The following is a 20,987-nucleotide window of genomic DNA, read 5'->3' on the forward strand; positions in this document are numbered from 1 at the left end:
GATACAGATTTTGTGATTCAATTAAATCACAACACTGAAGTTGCAAATTGCCAACACTTTTAGTCAGACCAGGTGTGACTGACAAGACAATTTTTATGAAGAATTTGTTGTGCATCTGGAAGTATAAATTTGACAATACTGAGAAAAATGTTGACCCTAATAACAGTTTTTGGGCCAGGTGTGGTGGCTTGCGTCTGTAATCCCAGACTTTGGGAGGCTGAGGCTGGCAGATTGCTTGAGCCCAAGAGTTCAAGACCAGACTGGGCAACATGGCAAAACCTATCTCTACAAAAAATACAAATATTAGTCAGGCATGGTGGTGCACACCTGTAGTCCTAGTTACTCAGGAGGCTGAGGTGGGAGGATCACTTGAGCCCAAGAGGTTGAAGCTGCAGTGAGCCGAGATGGTGCCACTGCACTCCAGCCTGGGTGACAGAGTGAGACCCTGTCTCAAACTGCCTCCGCCAAAACCCAAAAGAGAATACTGTTTTTTATTTTATTTGAGTTGCATTCTAAAAAGGAAAAAGTACATAGAAGACCTGATAGTGAAGATTATTTAAATGCGATTTTATAAAATATGCAAGGCTTAACAGAAATGACAGATTCAACATACTATTTATAAACAAAAGTTTATAATTGAAAGCTTAGGATCTTCAAAATAAAAAAATACCTGGAAATACAACATAATATCTTGTCAATAAGTCAAAGAAATGTTTCCAAAGGAAAAAATACATATAATTGTTAAAAATTTATAAGTTGTCAACTACTATTAATGAAAGAGCCATATAATCACCTATTTAGTAGTGTATTAGGGGTAAAAAAGAAAATGGGTCATGCAGCTGTCAAAAATTACTCTTCCAGGATGGATCAGATGGTACGTAGGATTTTTTATGATAAAATGATGAATCAGCTGAAAAATTAAAAATTATACCTTTTAGTATCCCATAATATCTCATCACATCTATACTATTACAGAACAATAAGATGCAATGTTTTTGAATGCAATGACAGTCTGGTACAGATTTTGTGATTCAACTTAATGAAAGCACTGATATTGCAAGTTGCCAACACTTTTAGTCAGATCCAATATGACTGACAAGACAATTTTTATGAAGAATTCGTTGTATTGTTTAAATTTTATTTTATTTTATTTTATTTTGAGATGGAGTTTCACTCTTGTTGCCCAGGCTGGAGTGCAGTGGTGCAATCTTGGCTCACTGCAACCTCCACCTCCTGGGTTCAAGTGATTCTTGTGCCTCAGCCTCCCGAGTAGCTGGGATTACAGGTGTGCACCACCATGCCCGGCTAATTTTTTTTTTTGTATTTTTAGTAGAGATGAGGTTTCACCATGTTGGCCAGGCTGGTCTCAAACTCCTGACCTCAGGTGACCTGCCCGCCTTGGCCTCCCAAAGTGCTGGGATTACAGGCGTGAGCCACCGCACCCAGCCTTAAATTTTATTTTACCCTCAACTGGATTAGTTATAATCTCCTAGTTGGAAAAGTATATTGTTTATTGAACATTATTATTTTTTTTTAAATTTTAACTTTTATTTTAGGTTTGTGGGTACATGTGAAGGTTTGTTACATAGGTAAACATGTGTCATGGGGTTTGTTGTACCTAATATCTCATCATCCAGGTATGAAGCCCAGTGCCCAATAGTTATATTTGCTGCTCCTCTGCCACCTCCCACCCTCTCCCATCAAGTAGCCCCCCGTGTCTGTTGTTTCCTTCTTTGTGCTCATAATCTCTCATCATTTAGCTCCCCATTATAAGTGAGAATATGTGGTATTTGGCTTTCTGTTTCTGTGTTAATTTGCTAAGAATAATGGCCTCCAGCTCCATCTATGTTCCGGCAAAAGGCATGATCTCATTGTATTTTATAGATGCATAGTCTTCCATGGTGTATATGTCCCACATTTTCTTTATCTAATCTGTCATGGACGCACATTTAAGTTGATTCCATGTGTTTGCTATTGTGAAGAGTGCTGCAATGAACATTCGTGTGCATGTGTCTTTATGGTAGATTGATTTGCATTCCTTTGGGTATATAGCCAGTAATGGGATTGCTGGGTCCAATGGTAGTTCTGTTTTTAGCTCTTTGAGGAATTGCCATACATTGAATATTATTTAAACTGAAAAAAATGTAAAGGAATGATGAGTGTGGACAACAAATACAACCAGAAAATATAGCGGAATTAATAAATATTGTTTAAAAAACTACTAACAGCCTTGGTTTATTCATCATAAGGCTTTGGCACCTGAAGAAATTTTCCCGAACTTCACAGATTTATTGAAATCAAATGAGATGCCAGTGGGCAAAACTTGTAGAAATATTTTGTTCAGATATTGGAGCTGACATATTCGCTTACCACACATAGTCGAAGTCCTGGTTTCCATGAGGGAAAAATAGTCAAAAATAAGATTTAGATTTTGTTAAACTGAAAAACTATTTCATCTGGCAAATATTTTTGGATATGGTATTTGGATAGTAAAAGTGCACATTTAGCTGATTTGGGGGCATTATTTTCCCCTTTTTTAAAGACAGAGTCTTGCTCTGTCACCTGGGCTGGAGTTCAGTGGTGCCATCAAACTCACTGCGGCCTCAAACTCCTGGGCTCAGGCATAACTGGAAATACAGGTGCACACCACCATGCTCAGATAATATATTTTTTTAATTAAAAAAAATTTTGGCCCAGCGCAGTGGCTCATGATTGTAATCCCAGCACTTTGGGAGGCCAAGGTGGGTGGAACACAAGGTCAGGAGTTTGAGACTAGCCTGGCCAACATGGTGAAACCTGTCTCTACTAAAAATACAAAAATTTGCCAGGCGTGGTGGCACGTACCTGTAATCCCAGCTGCTTGGGAGCCGAGATCACGCCACTGCACTCCAGCCTGGGACAGAGCAAGACTCCGTCTCAAAAAAAAAAAAAAAAAATTTAGACCGGGTGTCGTGGCTCATGCCTGTAATCCAGCGCTTTGGAAGGCCGAGGTGGGTGGATCTCTTGAGGCCAGGAATTCGAGACCAGCCTGGCCAACATGGCAAAACCATCTCTACTAAAAATACAAAAATTAGCTGGGTGTGGTGGTGCACACCTGTAATCCCAGCTGCTCAGGAGGCTGAGACACAAGAATTGCTTGAACCCAGGAGGCAGAGGTTGCAGTGAGCCAAGATCATACCATTACACTCCATCCTGGGTGATGGAGCAAGACTCTGTCTTAAAAACAAAAACAATTAAAAATTTTTTCATGAAGACAGAAATTCGCTATTCCAGACTGGTCTTGAACACCTGGCATCAAGCAATCATTCTGCCTCAGCCTCCCAAATTGCTGGGATTACAGGCGCGCACCACTGCACTCAGCTGTACAATACACTTTAATATGTTAAACACATTTAAGGAATCTAAAAGGCAGCAATTTTAAAAGGTGGCTGTAAGTATCATACATTCCTCCCATTGAGAGGTGGGGTCTAATTCCTCTCCACTTGAATCTAGGCTGGCTTTAGTGACTCTCTTGTAACCAATAAAATGTGGTGGGAGTGAGGATGCATGAATTCCAAGGCTAGGTGAAAATTAACCTTGCAGCTTCTGCTTCGGTCTTTTGGAATACTTGGTCCAAAGGCTCTTCCTAGGACACAGCTGCTGTGTTGTGAAAACCCCAAGCTACATAAGAGACCACATATAGACTCTCTGGTCAATAGTACCAGCTGAGCCCAGCCTGCTAGCTATCCTTGACAAAGCACCAGGCATGTGAATGGAAAAGCCATCTGGGAAATTAATCGTCTTGTTCCAGTTCTTCAATTGAAACTCCGTAAGCAGAATTTATGTGTATATCTGTATGCAAGAATTATTCACATTGCTATCGGTTTTCCATATGTTGACTTTTATTTCTACAGAGTGTTAAAATAGCCTAGTCAAAATCAAAGGCACATATCCCTATAGGATCAAATAGTCCCAGAGGCACCAGCATTCCATTGAAGGGATGCTCATTCCTAAGTCTTAAAATTTTCCTTATAAAGGTAATAATGACGCTGCTGGATGTTCCCAACATTGTTGCAACACGTAGAAGAGAACATTACAAAATCAGTTTGAGAAATAAAATTAGAGATATTGCTACATCTCATTTTTCTTTCAAAGTCACAATGATTACTTTTCAGAAGAAAATATGAAGCTTGACACAAAAGCATTTCAATAAAAGATCTATTTTCTTTTCAAATCTCTAAATCAATAATTGAATTAAACCTGGTGAACAAAGAAGAGAATAACTGATTGTATTTAATTCTTTTCTTTTATTTATTATTATTATTATTTTGAGACAGGGTCTCATTTTTTCACCCAGGCTGGAGTGCAGTGGCATGACCTTAGTTCACTGCAGCTTCGACTTTCTAAGCTCAAGTGATCCTCCCACCTTAACCTCCCAAGTAGCTGGGACCACCATGCCTGTCTAATTTTTGTATTTTTTGTAGAGATGAGGGTTGCCATGTTGCCCAAACTGGTCTTGAACTTGCGGGCTTAAGTGATCCACCCACCTTGGCTGTCCAAAGTGCAGGGAGTATAGGCGTGCCCCACCGTGCCTGGCCTGTATTTAATTCTTATACTGAAGAATGATTAAAAGACATAATGTATATTATGTGGATTAAGACTGAAGAAAAATTTCAGTGCTACTATCATAACTGGTGTATTACTATTGTTAACAATTGCTACAGCCTATTTGTGTGAATTTTTAGGATTTCAACTTTGACTGGATTTTAAAAAGAAAGAAACTAGGTTGAACAATGTATGAGATGTACTTATTGCCTCAGGTATTCCACAGAATGAATTCATAAATGCTTTAGCGTATCTGTGCACTAAATAAAAATCATGTCTGCATTTCTGTTTTGTGTTATTTTGGATTTTTATAATCTATATAAATATCAATAAAATAATATGTGATATTAGCTTTGCTATGCTTTTATTTTACATTGGTAGCAATGGTAAATATTATTTTGTGAAACGTTTGAGGGGTATGTGTGCGTAAGTGTGTGTGTTTGTCCTGGGTTCAATGTAAAATGTATTTCTGACTGGGGACTAGGGTAAAAGAAAATTTTGAAGCCAGGCATGGTGGCTCATGCCTGCAATCCCAGCACTTTGGGAGGCTGAGGCAGGCGAATCACCTGAGGTTGGGAGTTCGAGACCAGCCTGACCAACATGGAGAAACCCCGTCTCTACTAAAAAATACAAAAAATTAGCCGGGTGTGGTGGTGCATACCTGTAATCCCAGCTACTCAGGAGGGTGAGGCAGGAGAATCACTTGAAATGAAGCAGAGGTTGTGGTGAGCCGAGATCATGCCATTGCACTCCAACCTGGGCAACAGGAGTGAAACTCCACCTCAAAAAAAAAAAAAAAGAAAAAATGTTTTTGAAAACACTAGTCGCATCAAATGAGCACTGACTTGGAGTCGGACTTAATTTTGGATGCCTGCTCTCTGATCTTGGGCAAGTTTCTTGATTTTCTGAACTTAAACAAATGTTTCCTCTTCCCTGTGGCATATTAGCAGAAAGGAAAACCATCAATGATGGTTTTCAGGTAATTTGGTCTGAGCTGAGTTAAAGGGTTTTGAAAGCAAAGTAATTATATAAACCATATCTGAGGTTGAAAAGAGTGCAACTTAAGGATTCTAATAATTTTATTTATTTATTTATTTATTTATTTATTTATTTATTTATTTTGAGATGAAGCATTGCTCTGCTGCCCAGGCTGGAGTGCAGTGGTGTGATCTCAACTCACTGCAACCTCTGCCTCCTGGGTTCAAGCAATTCTCTTGCCTCAGTCTCCTGAGTAAATGGGATTACAGGCACGTGCCACCACAACTGGCTAATTTTTGTATATTTAGTACAGATAGGGTTTTACCATGTTGACCAGGCTGGTCTTGAACTCCTGACCTCAAGTGATCCACCCACCTGGGTCTCCCAAAGTGCTGGGATTACAGGCATGAGTCACTGTGCCCAGCCAGGATTCTAACAATTTCAAAGGATTTTTATATGTAATTATCAACATGCAAATTATTATGTTAAATTCAAGTATTAAGTCTACATATTAATGTAGTCCATTTATTTACTCTTAGACTCTCTCCCTAGAAATATATCGTTAGTGTTCATTTATCTGCTTGTTCATTCTTTTAATGACTTTTTTTGAGCATCTATTTTGTGCTGAGTACTGTGCTTCTGCTTGAGATACTACAGTGGGCCGGGCGCGGTGGCTCAAGCCTGTAATCCCAGCACTTTGGGAGGCCGAGACGGGCGGATCACGAGGTCAGGAGATCGAGACCATCCTGGCTAACACGGTGAAACCCCGTCTCTACTAAAAAAATACAAAAACTAGCCGGGCGAGGTGGCGGGCGCCTGTAGTCCCAGCTACATCGGGAGGCTGAGGCAGGAGAATGGCATGAACCCGGGAGGCGGAGCTTGCAGTGAGCTGAGATCCGGCCACTGCACTCCAGCCCGGGCGACAGAGCGAGACTCCGTCTCAAAAAAAAAAAAAAAAAAAAAAAAAAAAAAAGAGATACTACAGTGAACAAGACTCAGGGCCCACTACCTGTGTTTAAGTTGCTTACCTACTGGGTGGGGTGGAAGGTAGGCGGGTAAGGAAAACATCAGTAGACATTCAGCCTATTCTGTGGTTCATAGGCGTGGGGTTCAGAGAAGACCTTTCAGAAGAGACGTCTAAGTCAGGTCAAGTGAGGTGTAGGAGAGCTCTGGATGGAGGAAGGAGCCTGAACAATGTCCACAGCAAGGACAACCACAGTCTCTTCCCCAAATAACAAGTGAGTGAGTGTAGCGGGAGGATGGATAGGTGAGAGAGGAGGAGGAGGCCCTGTAGCCCGATCATCCAGGGAGGGTGTGGCTGTGTTGAGGGGTATAAATGTTATTCTGAGAGTTAACTGTCTTTATTGTATTTAAGCTATAAAGCGCATTACAGTTAATTAATTCATTCATTTATGCAACACATTTTTAGGGGCATCCATAGCTGCTCGTTGTGCTTAATGCTGTGGATATAGTGGTAAACAAAGCAGGCACAGTTCTTGGCCTCAACGAGCTTACAGTTTGGTGGGAGAGCAACCAATAGAACAACAAATAAAACGTGTGCATACATAATATACTAGTGTGAAAATGCTGTAAAAGATGTTGTGGTAGAGAATAACAGAGTGAGGGTCCCTCTAACAGGTTGGGTGAGGAGGGCCTCCCTGAGTAGGCACCATGTAAGCAGAGACCCAGAGGAGATGAAAGATCCAGCCGCGCCCATGCCGAGTGGCAAGAAGAACATTCCAGGTGGAGAGGGCAAGATAAGCAGGAGCCCTAAGCTGCCAAAGAGCATGGTGTGTTTGAGAAATACAGAGATCCACTGTATCTGCAGCAAGCAGGGGAGGAGCAAAGAATGAGCCTGGAGTAGGAAGTGGGCGTCAGATGATACAGAGAGCTTGAGTCCCGGGGAATGGAATCTGATGCAACAGGAAACTGTGAAAAGGTGTTAAGCAAGAAAGTGACAGCTTCTACTACAAAGATCAATCTGCTTCAGACTGTCTAATGCACGATGGAACACGAGGCATTGAGAATGGATTAGAAAAGACCAGGGTAGGAAGCAGGAGACCATCTCAAGAGTCCGTGTGCGGCATGACGGTGGTTATTAGTCCCCCAGGGTCGGGTGGAGTGATGGAGAGAGACAATAAGATTCAAGAGACACTTTGGAGGTGGAATCTCTGTCTTGCTCGTGGTTAGGAGACAGAGAATGAAGAACGGCTCCTGGAACCCCAGATCTGCTCCACCAGCCCAGATCTTTCGCATCTCAGTTAGTAGCTAAGCCATTCTTCTACGTGCTCAAACCAAGAATCCTGGTGGCATCTTGATTCCTCTCTTTCTTTCATGTAAAGTCCACCAGGAAATCCTGTTGGATCTACCTTCAAAATATCACAGACTCTGAACACTTCTCACTACTTCAGTGACACCATCCAAGTCCAAGTGACCATCACCTCCTGTCTACTTGGCTGCAGGAGACTCCTAACCAGCCGTCTGCTTCTGACCTCGGCCCCCAGCCCCAACCCTGACCCCTTCACAGTATATGATCCAAAGAGCAGCCAGAGGGATTCTAGCAACACTTGATTTTATCACTGCTCTGCTTGAAGTCCTACAATGGCCTTCTCCATGTTATACAGAAGAAAAATCAAAGCCTCTGAAGTGACTTCTAAGTCCTTACCAGACCTGCCCACTCCTGTCACCTCTCTGTGCTTCCCCTGGGCTCTCTGTTTCAGCCCCTCTGACCTCTAAGTTCCTCGACCGCACAGGCCCGCCCCGTCTGACAGCCTTTGCGCCTGGGATGGGCTTCCCCCAGGTTGCATCTGGCCAACCCCCTTACTATTTTCAAGTCTTGCTTCTCCAGGAGGGCTTCCCTGGCCACATCGGCAGGAACTGCACACCACCCTCTCCATACCGACCTCCCAAACACTGCCATTCTCTTCAGTCTACTTTTAAATTTTGCCATCGCACTTACTACTTTCTAAGACATAATATAATATGCTATTAAAATTTACATGGGTATTATTTGCTATCTATATCCCCTACTCTATAAGGGTAAGGGTCTTTGTTTTGTTCGCTTATAAACGGAATTGCCTGGGACAGTGCTTGGCATACTGGAGAGGTTCAATACATGTGAAATGAATGAACATGAGAGGGAGTCACGAATGTGTTAAGCCAGAGGGTGGGCCAAACACCACAAACAACGAGGCGCAGGCCAAAGCCTGGTTAATAGGGAGGAATTATAGGCAGGGGTCAGCAAAATGTATGTGGCCTCCCAAGTTCTCACTCCTGGCCAGGCAGGGCTAGAGGCACTGTAGGTTTGTGCTCCAGGAAACGTCCCCACTGTTTCCCACCCATCCCCCCACTTTACTTAAGAGAAGTTGGGGGGAGACAGGAAACAGCTGGCAGCCTGCTCAAGTGCAAATGTGAGATTCCCAAGGAGGGGGATGATACTATTGCCTAGAGGAATATTCTGAGCTCAGATGATAGTCACATAGGGAGAAAGATGATGCCTGAGGGCCGTCCAGCTAACAGGGAAGATGTCTCTATTCAGGATGATTTTGTGTTTTGATTTGAGCACATAGGTGAATGGTAGTGCTATTTAGAGATATGGGGAAGCTGGAGGCATGAAAAAGAGGGAGGAAAAGTGTGCAGTGAGAGTTCAATTTTGGATGTGCCGTTTGAAGTATCTGCAAATTCCTTGTATGACTATGTCAAATAGGTCACTGGATATACGCATTTTGAGCATCCGGATTTATTTCCGCATTTTTATACTTTTCCTCATGTGCCAACTTCCTGTTGGCATCCTAAGCAGGTACCAGGCTGGTGGCACAGTCAGGACACCCCTCTCCCTCCTCATTCCTCACCTTTCTTTCAGCAATTTCATGAATTGGGAAACACATTCATTCATTTATCCATCCCACAATCATACACCAAGCTTTCACTATATACTGGTACTCGGCTGGGAACTGAGACTACAAAAATAAATAATACTAAACATCAGCAGTCAAGAAAACCACATCTAATTGGGGCTGGTAAATTAAATAGTTGAGATTTACACACTGTGAAGTATGTGTAACTTGAAGAAGAAATGAATATTTCCCTGACTCTACCTCTCTTCCTACTAGAAAAAGACCTCGAAAAGAGGGTGGATCTTACCCATTCCTTAGAAGCCCTTACAAATGGCACTTTAACAACTTTTGTCATGTTAAGGTCAGGAGCAATGGCTCTTGCCTATAATCCCAGCATTTTGGGAGGCCTAATCAGGCAGATTGCTTGAGGCCATGAGTTTGAGACCAGCCTGGCCAACATGGTAAAGCCCCTTCTCTACTAAAAATTCAAAACTTCGCCAGGTGTGGTGGCACATGTACCTGTAATCCCAGCTACTTGGGAGGCTAAGGCATGAGAATCACTTGAACCCAGGAGGCAGAGGTTGCAGTGAGCCTAGATTGTGTCACTGCACTCTGGCCTGGGTGATAGAGTGACTCTGTCTGAAAAAAAAAAAAACCAGAATTTTTGTTATGTTTTTGTATCAAAGAGGAATTATTCAGTGTATGTCTCAGCAGTAAACCCATTTCTTATTTCTGCATGCCTGAGGGTGACATTTTGAAAGGAGATGAGATGAAAAAAAAACTGAAGTCAAGAAGAGAGATGGGCTGTAAATAAATCCTTAGGAGCCAATAGGTCATGGATGGTCACAGAACCCATGTGCACGATTTTCATGGTCATGGATGACCTGCTGTTGGGAGTGGGCACAATGACATGACGCAGCCAGAAGAGGGTAGAGAATCCTCTCCTGGGGACACCAACATTTAGGGGTGGGCAGTGAGAGATGCGCCTATGAAAGAAGTGGGGAGGTAGGTCTGAGGCAGGTGCACCTGGAGAATGGCAGGTCACAGGTACCAGAGGAAGAATACCAGGGAGAAGGAGGGGTCTCAGTATCGATCAGTACAGAGGAGCTGTTCAGCCTGATAAAGGCCAACTATGCTGGACTTCATGATGATCAGTTTCAGAGAAAGTGAATGTCAATGAGTGGAGGAAATGAGGGGGAAGGATGTAAACACTCTGTGTAAAGTCATTTCTAAGGCAATTTATAGAGGTAAGGAGAGAGCTGAGATGTACCTGGAAAGCAAGATTAGATTGAAGGAAGATGTTTTTTGTTGTTCCAATTAAAGAGATGTGAGCATGAATTTATGTTGAGAAGGAGGAGCCAGAGACCAGGGAGAAGCTGAAATAACAAGGACAGAGTAGATGGTAGAATGAAATTCCTGAGGAAGGGAGAGACCTGGCCCCCAGCACAGGTGACAGGATGAGCTGTGGATGGAAGGTGGGACACCTAATCCTCTGAGTGAGGGAAGGAGGCAAAGGTGGTGTTCTCCAATGACCAAGAAGCCTCTTCTCCTAATAATTAAATCAACTCCCGTAAGTCCACTTCCTCCATGGAGCCTTTGCAGATACATGCAAGTGCTGAAGCTTCCTTTTGATTCTTAGAATGGTCAAGGCTTTGCTGGGCTGTGCCTCCAGTTTAGGGCCCCCCATCATAAGACACATTCTGCTCACACCGGCAGACACCCTGGTGTGAATCCACAATCTGCTAGCCCCTAAGAAAGGGCTCTAAAAAGCAAGCAGAGACAACAGGATCACAAACATACATTATATATTCAGAAGTCTGTCACAGACATTATGTAAGAAGGGGCAATAGTCTTGTGTTTGTATTGGTGGCATAAGAATTTCTTTTAGCTTAGTTTTACTTTATGAGAGGAAACAAGGGCTGCTAATTTGACAAGCGGCAAACAGGTTGCTGCTGGGTATCTATGGTGCTTCTGGAGTTTTGATCTCATGGTGTTTGTTCATTTAAATTCCAGGCAGCAGCACATACCCTAGGGACACAGGGATTATATCACTGCCACTTTGGCTGAGCCATGGAGTAAATTATACAGGGATGAGGGAACAACCACCCAGCGTACTCACTGGTAGGTTCCCACCCTGCCTTATTTCCTTTCTTGCCAGCCAGGGAAACTGGCCATTGAACTGAGCATTTAGTACTGTATTGCAGAACGGATAAGAGCATGGGCTCAAATTCTGACTCTGTCACAGATCATCTGTGTAGCCTGGAGCATGCTAATGAGCCTCTCCGACTGCCCCAGTTCATCTGTACGTGGGGTAGAGATGATGGTGCTAGTGAACACCTCATAGGGCTGTGTAGAATACGTAAGGTAGTTCATGGAACAAGTTTGCACAGTTCCTGGGACGTGGTGAATGCTCAATAAATATTAGCTATCAATAGCTCTCATTTTTAAAAATTCCAGCCAATCTACATTAATAGAACGGAGCATCTATGGTGCACACATCCTTTATGCTATGGGTATGGGGTGGGGATTATAAATCATAGAGAAAAAGGAGTGTTCCTGAAGGGAGTAAGGAAGAATTCAGACTTTTGAGCTGGACTCTAAAGGGATTGGGGATTGTAGGTGTGGGAGCAGTGTGAGTGAAGGCATGAAGGCAGTGGGGAGGCTGCCAGGGGAACCAGCAATAATTCCAGTGCTGCTGGAAGGTAAGGAACCCAAAAGGGAGCAAGAGGCAGGATATGAGAAGAGCTGGGGTTTGAGCCCACTCTTGAAACGACTTTTTTGGCTGGATGTGGTGGCTCATGCCTGTAATCCCAGCACTTTGGGAGGCCGGGGCAGGCAGATCACTTGAGGTCAGGAGTTCAAGAATAGCCTGGTCAACATGGTGAAAGCCCATCTCTACTAAAAATACAAAAAAATTAGCTGGGTATGGTGCACACCTGTAGTCCCAGCTACTCAGGAGGCTGAGGCAAGAGAATCATTTGAACCGAAGAGGCGGAGGTTGCAGTGAACAGAGATCGCACCACTGCACTCCAGGCTGGGTGACTCAGTGAGACTCCATCTTAAAAAAAAAAAAAAAAAAAAAAAGACTTTTTGATGAGGGTCTAATTAAATTCATTGCCAAGGAGACAGGAGGTCTTTTTACCTGGAGTTTGATTATGCAATAGCTCTTCATAGCCTACACCAATTCTTGCCATACCTTCAGCCCACTCTGGCATTTCCACCTTACACGGTTTGATTCTTGATTCTGCATTTGTCGATATTGTTTGGGTCTGTCCCCAGTTCCTCTAGAATAATGTTGCTATAGAAACAAAATTACTTCTTTTTTTTTTTTTTTTTTGAGACGGAGTCTCGCTCTGTCACCCAGACTGGAGTGCAGTGGCCAGATCTCAGCTCACTGCAACCTCTGCCTCCCGGGTTCAGGCCATTCTTCTGCCTCAGCCTTCCGAGTAGCTGGGACTACAGGCGCCCGCCACTGCGCCCGGCTAGTTTTTTGTAATTTTTAGTAGAGATGGGGTTTCACCGTGTTAGCCAGGATGGTCTCGATCTCCTGACCTCGTGATCTGCCCGTCTCGGCCTCCCAAAGTGCTGGGATTACAGGCTTGAGCCACCGCGCCCGGCCTTAGAAACAAAATTACTTCTAAAGAAAATGGCCAGAGCTAGTTAGAAATATAAATTCAAAGGCAAGATCCATGGCATTCAGTCAACTATATAGCTACCAATGCGGCATGCTATGAAACTTTAATTACTGTGCTCATGATCAAAGTAACATTACTCAGGAGTGGAGAAGCCAAATGTAATTAAAGAGGTTTTTCTTAAACAAGTGATGACCAATTAACTCCCTGAGCTCAGCCAAGCCTTCCACTGTATTTACATACAGTCACCCTATGGCCCTTAAACACTCAGATGAGCATGAGAATGTGGTGGTTGTGCTGTGGAGCATCCAGAACAAATTTTACTGGGTGGTGCTCACAAAACATGCAAGGAATATTCATACCTCGGGAAGATGGCTTCTGGGGGAGGGAAAACATCCTCATATATGCTAATCTGCAGAGGCAGCAGGTTTTTATTTATTTATTTTTTCTGAGACAGAATCTCGCTCTGTCACCCAGGCTGGAGTGCAGTGGCGCGATCTTGGCTCACTGCAACCTCCACCTCCCAGGTTCAGATGATTCTTGTGCCTCAGACTCCTGAGTAGCTGGGACTACAGGTACCTGCCGCCACACTTGGCTAATTTTTATATTTTTAGTAGAGACAGCATTTCACCATGTTGGCCAGGTTGTTCTCGAAGTCCTGACCTCAAGCATTCCACCCGCCTCTGCCCCACAAAGTGCTGGGGTTACAGGTGTGAGCCAGTGTGCCTGGCTGAGGCAGCAGCCTTCAGGCTGTGGTCCTGAGCGTTAAACCTAGAGTACAGTTTAGATTTTATTAATACCTGTATTCTTCTGGTTACTGCTTTCCAATTTACAATCTAAAATATTAGCCATATGCCCTAATCCAGGCCCTAGAGAGGAGTGAGATGGGGCCAGAGGGTTTTTCCATCAGTATATTTTGGGAAAGATACTGACAAGAGGATAACTGGGAATCAGGAAAAAAAGATTGCTTTACTAATCCACAGATGGACAATTAGAAATCCTAGTCTCATTGGTTCTGTTTTTCATTCTTAAGTCCAGAACAAGGACAAACTTCCTTCATTTCCCTGGCTCCTAATCCCTTTTTCTCTTAATTCATTCTATCACTATCATCCAGTCACCTGCTATGGCCTCGCTGTGGGCAGGGGACTGAAGATGCTTCCTCCCTTCCTCATCTTGACCATGCTCCACTGTTTTGGGTTTTCAAAGCGGGAGAGAGGAGAGACGGGGGAAGCAAGAGACACCATGCGGGGAGGCAGTTAGTGTTCCTGAGCCATGTGCCTTGGCTCAGAAGTGAGAATAGGCGGGGTGTGGTGGCTTATGCCTATAATCCCAGCACTTTGGGAGGCTGAGGCAGATGGATCACTTGAGGCCAGGGGTTCGAGACCAGCCTGGCCAATATGGTGAAACCCCATCTCTACTAAAAATACAAAAAGTAGCTGGGCATGGTGGCAGGCACCTGTAATCCCATCTACTTGGCAGGCTGAGGCAGGAGAATCGCTTGAACCCGGGAGGCAGAGGCTGCAGTGAGCCGAGATCACGCCACTGCACTCCAGCCTGGGTGACACAGCGAGACTCTCTCTCAAGAAAAGAAAAAAAAAAAAAAAACAAGTGAGAATATAGAATTAAAGTCTTTACGATCCTCTGCAATCTGGCCTCAACGCATCTCTCCAGCTGATTCCCATCTTCCCAAACTCTTGACCTCAGGTATACACATCTTCACATAGTCCCCTTGCAAAAGACACTGTTGATCAGCTACCTCAAAGCCATTCTGAATATTCTTCTTCCTTGCTGCTCCTCACTATAGACGCTACAAAGCCCAACACACACTATCCCTTGCAGCTATGGATGGCCCTGGGTGTTAGTTTTGGCCCATGAGATAAAAGTAGAACTCTGATGGGTTTTGGGAAGGCTTCTGTTTCTTCATAAAATGGGACAGATGCAACAGATACAGCCTGTCCCCATCTCCCTAATTTCCTGCCTTGAACATGGATGAGATGGCAAGAGCTGCATCAGCCACCTTGTAGCCGTGAGGGAGAGAGAAAGACAAGCACAGAGACATCAACATTGAGCACTGAACCTGTCTCTGGATTTCTTGCTATGTGGGAAAAGAAAACCTTCTTGGCTTAAGCTACTGTTAGTTTTCTGTTACAGTTTCGTGCATTCTTAAATGATAGATCCCCGAGCTAGGTGCTGGGCACACAATGGGGAACAAAGCAGGTATAGGGATCCTCCTTATCAAACTTACAGTCTTGTGTGAGAGACACACACACAAAAGGAAATGAGTAAGTTAAAAAATTACATCCCATGTTGTCCAGCACTGGGCTCTGATCACTCCGGAGGACACAGCTTTCCTCAAGACCTTTGACTCTTGGGGATCTGAGAGAAAAAGAAAACTAATTTTACTGTGGTTTGTATTATGAAAAAAGCAAAAATGTCATGGTATGATGGAGAACTATGGGGGGACTGACTCTATTTTAGCTAGAGGGGCTGTTGAAGGCCTCTTTGAAGAGGAGGCAGTTAAGTTAGGATCTGTAGGATGAGCAGACCTGGCCATTTGAAAAGGAAGTGAAAAGGGAAAGGCAGACAAAACAGCTAGTGCAAGGGCCCTAGGGAAAAAAGGACTGCATGTGTTCAAAGTCCACTGTGGCAGAAGGGTATTAAGGGAGAGATTGGAAAGAAAGAAGTAGTCAGAAGGTGCCAAATCACACAAGGCCTTGCAAGTCATAAAATGGAGTTGAATTTTAGTCTAAGTGCAAAATAAGAATTTTAAAGCAAAGATCCTTTTGGAAGTTGTGTAGAAAATGTGTCCAAGGGGGCAGGAGCAGAAATGTGGAGACATGACAAAGGAAAAAAGGGGTTTGGGCTGGAAGGGGGATGGGAAAGTAACTAGGAAACATATTGGGGAAACTGATGGAAGATAAGGGTAATTTTAGTAAGATTTGTACAGCCTCATCTTGGCATTGACTTCCCATCCCTGGTGACAAGCATGTTCTCCTCTTCCTAGTACAATGAGAGCACCTTTCTCAGGGGAAATTTACATACTGCTTTTAGGTAGAAAAGGGGAGGGCAGACAGCACTTCCTGTATCTGCCATTTCTCCATTGCTTTCAGCTCAAAATAGCCAATTTGCCACAGTGGCATAGTTTGGAGCAATGCCCTGATCCTCTTCAAACTTTTTCCTCATCTCATTCACCAGTCACTAAGTCCTGTTAACCTCTTCTCTAGCTCCCAACTGTCTACTTCTCTCCATCCCCACTGCCATGATCTAGTTTTGACTTAGTCTTGTGACTGGTCTCTCTGTCTCCAGTCATATCCTTTTTCCAGTCTATTTTCCACACTGTAGACAGAACTTTCTTTCTAAAACATAACAGTATCATGTTCCTGCTCAAAGCTGCCCATGCACTTTTCAATTTTCCTTTTTTTCTGTTTTTTTTTTTTTTTTTTTGAGATGGAGTCTTGCTTTGTCACCCAGGCTGGAGTGCAGTGGTGCAATCTTGGCTCACTGCATGCTCCGCCTCCCGGATTCACGCCATTCTCCTGCCTCAGCCTCCTGAGTAGCTGGGACTACAGGCGTTCGCCACCACGCCCGCCTAATTTTTTGTATTTTTAGTAGAGACGGGGTTTCACCATGTTAGCCAGCATGGTCTCAATCTCCTGACCTCATGATCCGCCTGCCTCGGCCTCCCAAAGTGCTGGGATTACAGGTGTGAGCCACCGCGCCCGGCCTCAATTTTCTTAAAACAAAACTTAAACTCCTTGACATGTAATAAGGCCTCTGTGGCTGCACTTTCGTCTTGGCTCCAATGCTTCCCAAGTGTGGGAGCCTGTGGGACCTTCAGCTTCCTCATCTGTGTGTGGGAACAGCAGTACCTTCCTCACAGAGTTGCCCATGGAATAAGTGGGGCACTGCATGCAAAGTGCTAGGCATGGCGTCTGATAGTCAAGGCTGGGTGACTGACGATTTTCACCCAGGAGCTTCAGAAATGGTCATGGCCCATCCCTCAGAAGACTGCTGAAAGGACTCCAGGAAAGATGACATATAGTTCTTGTTCCTCTCCTTAGGAAACCCCACTTTACGTCCAGTAAGAACTCTTCATGGTGAGGATTAAAGCTCATTTTTCTGTTTCCTACAGAAACAGCAAATGGGGTGTGGGTGGGTGCTAAGGTGGGTTTCTCCCTGAAAACCTGTCCAGCTGTCCTAGGGAGGGCTGCTGAGAGTGTGGAGCCCTGGCGCACCATGAGGATCAGAGTACTTTCTACACGCCCTGGGCCCACTGAGAGCTTCATCCTCCCCTGCTCATCATGCATGGGCTCTGTTCCAGCTCAGCTGCATCCCGCTTCCTGCTCACAGCCTTGCATCTGTGTCCTTCTCTGCAGGCCAAAGTGCACTGTTTCTTTCATTCCTATCCTCTTCAGTTAATGAAACTGGACCCCAGCTGCTTCTCATCTCATCCTCCTGAACCAATCCTCCCGGCAAATATCGTGTCTCCAGGATTGTCTGTGCACCACAGTGCAATGATTTTTCTTCTCAGTCTGCTCTTGTGACTCCTGGAACCCTCTGCAGACCACAGTTGCAAACATAATCCTCAACTTATAATCACGGAGTGCTACATAACTGTCATGGGAAATGCCTACTTTAGGGATGGTGTGTGTCCTGGGATCTTCGGGTTTATATTCTGAAGGACTTGGGAGCTCTAAATATAGGGTTCCTGCAATGGTAAACACCATCAATAGTACTCACACCTATATTACCTTCAGGACTGTAGAACCTTGGAAATAATTACACTTATGATTTGTCTCAGCTGTTTAAGTCAATGCCTTTATTTTTAGTTTTTCTGAAGACAAAGCTCTTATAGGAATCACAGATGAAAGGCACAAATCACATTTCCCCCTTAATAACAAAATACGAATTCAATAATTTTAGAAAATCAGTTTTTAGTGACCCAGATGGCTGGAGAAAAGCTGCCAGGATTTTTCTGGTCTACCACAGAATTTTCTAAATCAATGAGAAGGATGCTGCCTATCTTGGCTGTACTATTTCCCACCGTGAGAAAAGAGACTTAGTATATGGAACATGCTTTTTTCAGAAAATTGGCAGTAACTGACTTTGAAGGAAAGTTGGTTAAGTTGGACTTGCAGTTGGATCTTGGGAAGTACTGTCCCCTCCTGCCCCCCGAGGAAGGAGACACAGAGGCACGCTTCCAGGAAGTTCTTGGCTCAGTGGGTCACTCATGTCTTCAACAGCCAGATCTCATTGCGCCGTCCATAGGGCTTCATGGGAGGGTCATAACCGGTGCAGAAGTAGATGTCCCCCTGGTAGGTGGCTGTGCCCTCCAGGGCAGCACGCAGCCGGGTGGCTTGTGCTACGTAGTCTGCTTCCTTGGCATAACCACCGAACTGCCTGGGGGTTCAAGAGCAAGGGCTGGTTAAGAAAGGACATGACCTCTGAGAGAGGGGGAATCTTTAGAAAAAAGAAGTCACGGCCGGGCGCGGTGGCTCAAGCCTGTAATCCCAGCACTTTGGGAGGCCGAGACGGGCGGATCACGAGGTCAGGAGATCGAGACCATCCTGGCTAACACAGTGAAACCCCGTCTCTACTAAAAAAATACAAAAAACTAGCCGGGCGAGATGGCGGGTGCCTGTAGTCCCAGCTACTCGGGAGGCTGAGGCAGGAGAATGGCGTGAACCCGGGAGACAGAGCTTGCAGTGAGCTGAGATCCGGCCACTGCACTCCAGCCTGGGCGACAGAGTGAGACTCCGTCTCAAAAAAAAAAAAGAAAAAAGAAAAAGAAGTCACTCGCCACGCTTATTATGAAAAGCATGCTAGAGTGGTAAGACTGGGGACTGAGTCACTACTTCCTAGATGGGTTGATTTTACCTCTCTGAGCCTCATTTTCCTCATCTGTAAAAGGAGATATATTTTCTTTTTCCTCCAAAGGTATGAGTGTTAAATGCAGTAATAGACATGAAAAACTCTGATGCGGGGCCTGAAACACAGTAGCCGAGTATAAATGTAAGCCTCCCTTTCTTTCTTGAAATATCCCAAGGGGACAGTAGGTTTGCTTTCCCAAAGGCCAAGCCTTCACTGTTTTCTCTGGCTCCCTCTACTGCCCGGTTGCACCTCTTTTCTGCTGCTCTGTCACCACCTTGGGAAGGAGGAAGACTACAGGGGACTTTGGGCACAGCTGCAGCAATGAGTATGGGAGTATGGTAGCTAACGCCCTTCTACAGCAGAGCAGCTCTAGTGACTGAATTCATCACAGCAGTGACTTGTGGCAGCTTCATTCAAAAACAGAGCTAGGCTAGCCTGGGCAACACAAGACCCTGTGTCAAAAAACAAAAAACAAAAAAACAAAAACAAAAAAAACTCAGAGCTAACGAAGGCAAAGACCCAAGGAAGACTTGGAAGGGCCCCACACAAGCTTTAAACATGCCCCAAATAAAGAAATCACTTTTCATAAATCCTTTCTTCTGCTCAAATCATGAAAGCCTTCTTTTTCTAGTAAGGAAAGAGACTGTTCCTAAATCTGGCATTTCTTTTGATGGCAGAAATTGGGGACAGAGAAGCAATAAAGTCTTTCTTTTCAAGATTATTATTCTCTCCCTTACGTCATCTGCTTCTGTCCCAAAATTCATCTTGTAGCCTACCCTAAATATACCACTCTAAATCTGGGTTGCACTAAAATTTTTATTAGAGTCAAGTACATCCCGATTTCTAATGAGCTGTATGACTCAAAAGTCTGAATTTGCACCTGGCCAAGATTAGGCCAAATAATGCATTATTTTTGGTGGAGTCCTCTGAATCATGCTTTGCTCTTTTACAAGTGGGTGGTCATGCTGGACAAGCGTTCAGCATGTTGATTGCAGGGTCACTGATGTGAACACCCAGGATGTTGTCTGTAATGGATTGGTTGTTCTAATGTCTAGACCACAGCTACTGAACATGGATGAAACGGAGACCAATTTTGAATAGCAGAGGCTTGGTTCTTCAAGTACATTGAAGAGATAGTAAGGGAGATGAAGAAAGTTGGGCTCTAGCTTCACTGAGGTTCAAATGAGAGGAAACTGGATTAGTAGACAGATGATGAACAGTCAGGAAAGACTTTTTTCAGGCAATAAAAGACACTGGAGTTTTTTATGAACCATGTCTTTAGATTGAGAACCATTTGTCTGAAATGAAACAGGTGCTGGGGGTGGAAGCAGGTGTTGAGTGCTCTCTGCAGCCCCTACTTGGGCTGTGACACTGAATTGTTCTCTAGGTAAAGGGACAATGTTGGCTCTTTAAGTACTGATTTTGGAAAGCTCCAAAGGAGTGGTCCTCAAATGTCTTCTTTCATCAGTTAGAGGCAAAATGGCTAGTGTGTGCTCAAATCCTAGCTCTGCCCTTTCTAGGTCTTAAGCTAATTCTTTAATTTCTCAAATCTTCAGGTTTTTCACTGGTAAAATAGGAATAGTGATAACATCAGTCCTCGAAGGCCACTGTAAAGATTAAAGGAGAAAAGACTGTGCAAACTGCCCATTGCAGAGCCTGTCACATAGTAAACTCACAACAAACAGTAGCTATTATTGTTACTTGGCAATTTGCTCAGAACAGCCTTTTCCTGACTCCAGGGTGAGGGACATGATGGTAATCTAAAGAAATATCACGGCCGGGTGCAGTGGCTCGCACCTGTAATCCGAGTACTTTGGGAGGCTGAGGCGGGAGGATCACGAGGTCAGGAGATCAAGACCATCCTGGCTAACATGGTGAGATTCCATCTCTACTAAAAAAATACAAAAAAATTAGCCAGGAATGGTGGCGGGTGCCTGTAAGTTCCAGCTACTCAGGAGGCTGAGGCAGGAGAATGGCGTGAACCCAGGAGGCGGAGCTTGTAGTGAGCCAGGATCACGCCACTGCACTCCAGCCTGGGCGACAGAGTGAGACTGTCTCCACAAAAAAAAAAAAAAAAAAAAAAAAA

General features: G+C 44.2%; 1 protein-coding gene, 1 long non-coding RNA gene and 1 other non-coding gene across 3 annotated transcripts in view; 2 read left to right on the forward strand and 1 right to left on the reverse strand.

Annotated features, from left to right (window-relative positions):
- Nucleotides 1–9,759: 9,759 nt before the first annotated feature.
- The window catches only part of LOC111552080, an 18,557-nt gene continuing 7,329 nt past the window's right edge, over nt 9,760–20,987 (forward strand). The window contains exon 1 of the long non-coding RNA XR_002734544.1: nt 9,760–9,899. This is a non-coding gene — a long non-coding RNA (uncharacterized LOC111552080). The remainder of the gene's footprint in view (nt 9,900–20,987) is intronic.
- LOC111552149 lies at nt 15,327–15,417 on the forward strand. Its single transcript, XR_002734563.1, has one exon. It is a non-coding gene; the product is annotated as a small nucleolar RNA SNORD88 (small nucleolar RNA).
- Nucleotides 17,828–20,987, reverse strand: part of HEBP1 (heme binding protein 1) — a 27,853-nt gene continuing 24,693 nt past the window's right edge. Inside the window, exon 4 of the mRNA XM_023226172.1 lies at nt 17,828–18,430. Within this exon, the coding sequence (XP_023081940.1) occupies nt 18,259–18,430 (172 nt within the window). The 3' untranslated portion in view covers nt 17,828–18,258. The remainder of the gene's footprint in view (nt 18,431–20,987) is intronic.

Source organism: Piliocolobus tephrosceles, chromosome 10, assembly GCF_002776525.5.
Source record: "Piliocolobus tephrosceles isolate RC106 chromosome 10, ASM277652v3, whole genome shotgun sequence".
NCBI lineage: Eukaryota > Metazoa > Chordata > Mammalia > Primates > Cercopithecidae > Piliocolobus > Piliocolobus tephrosceles.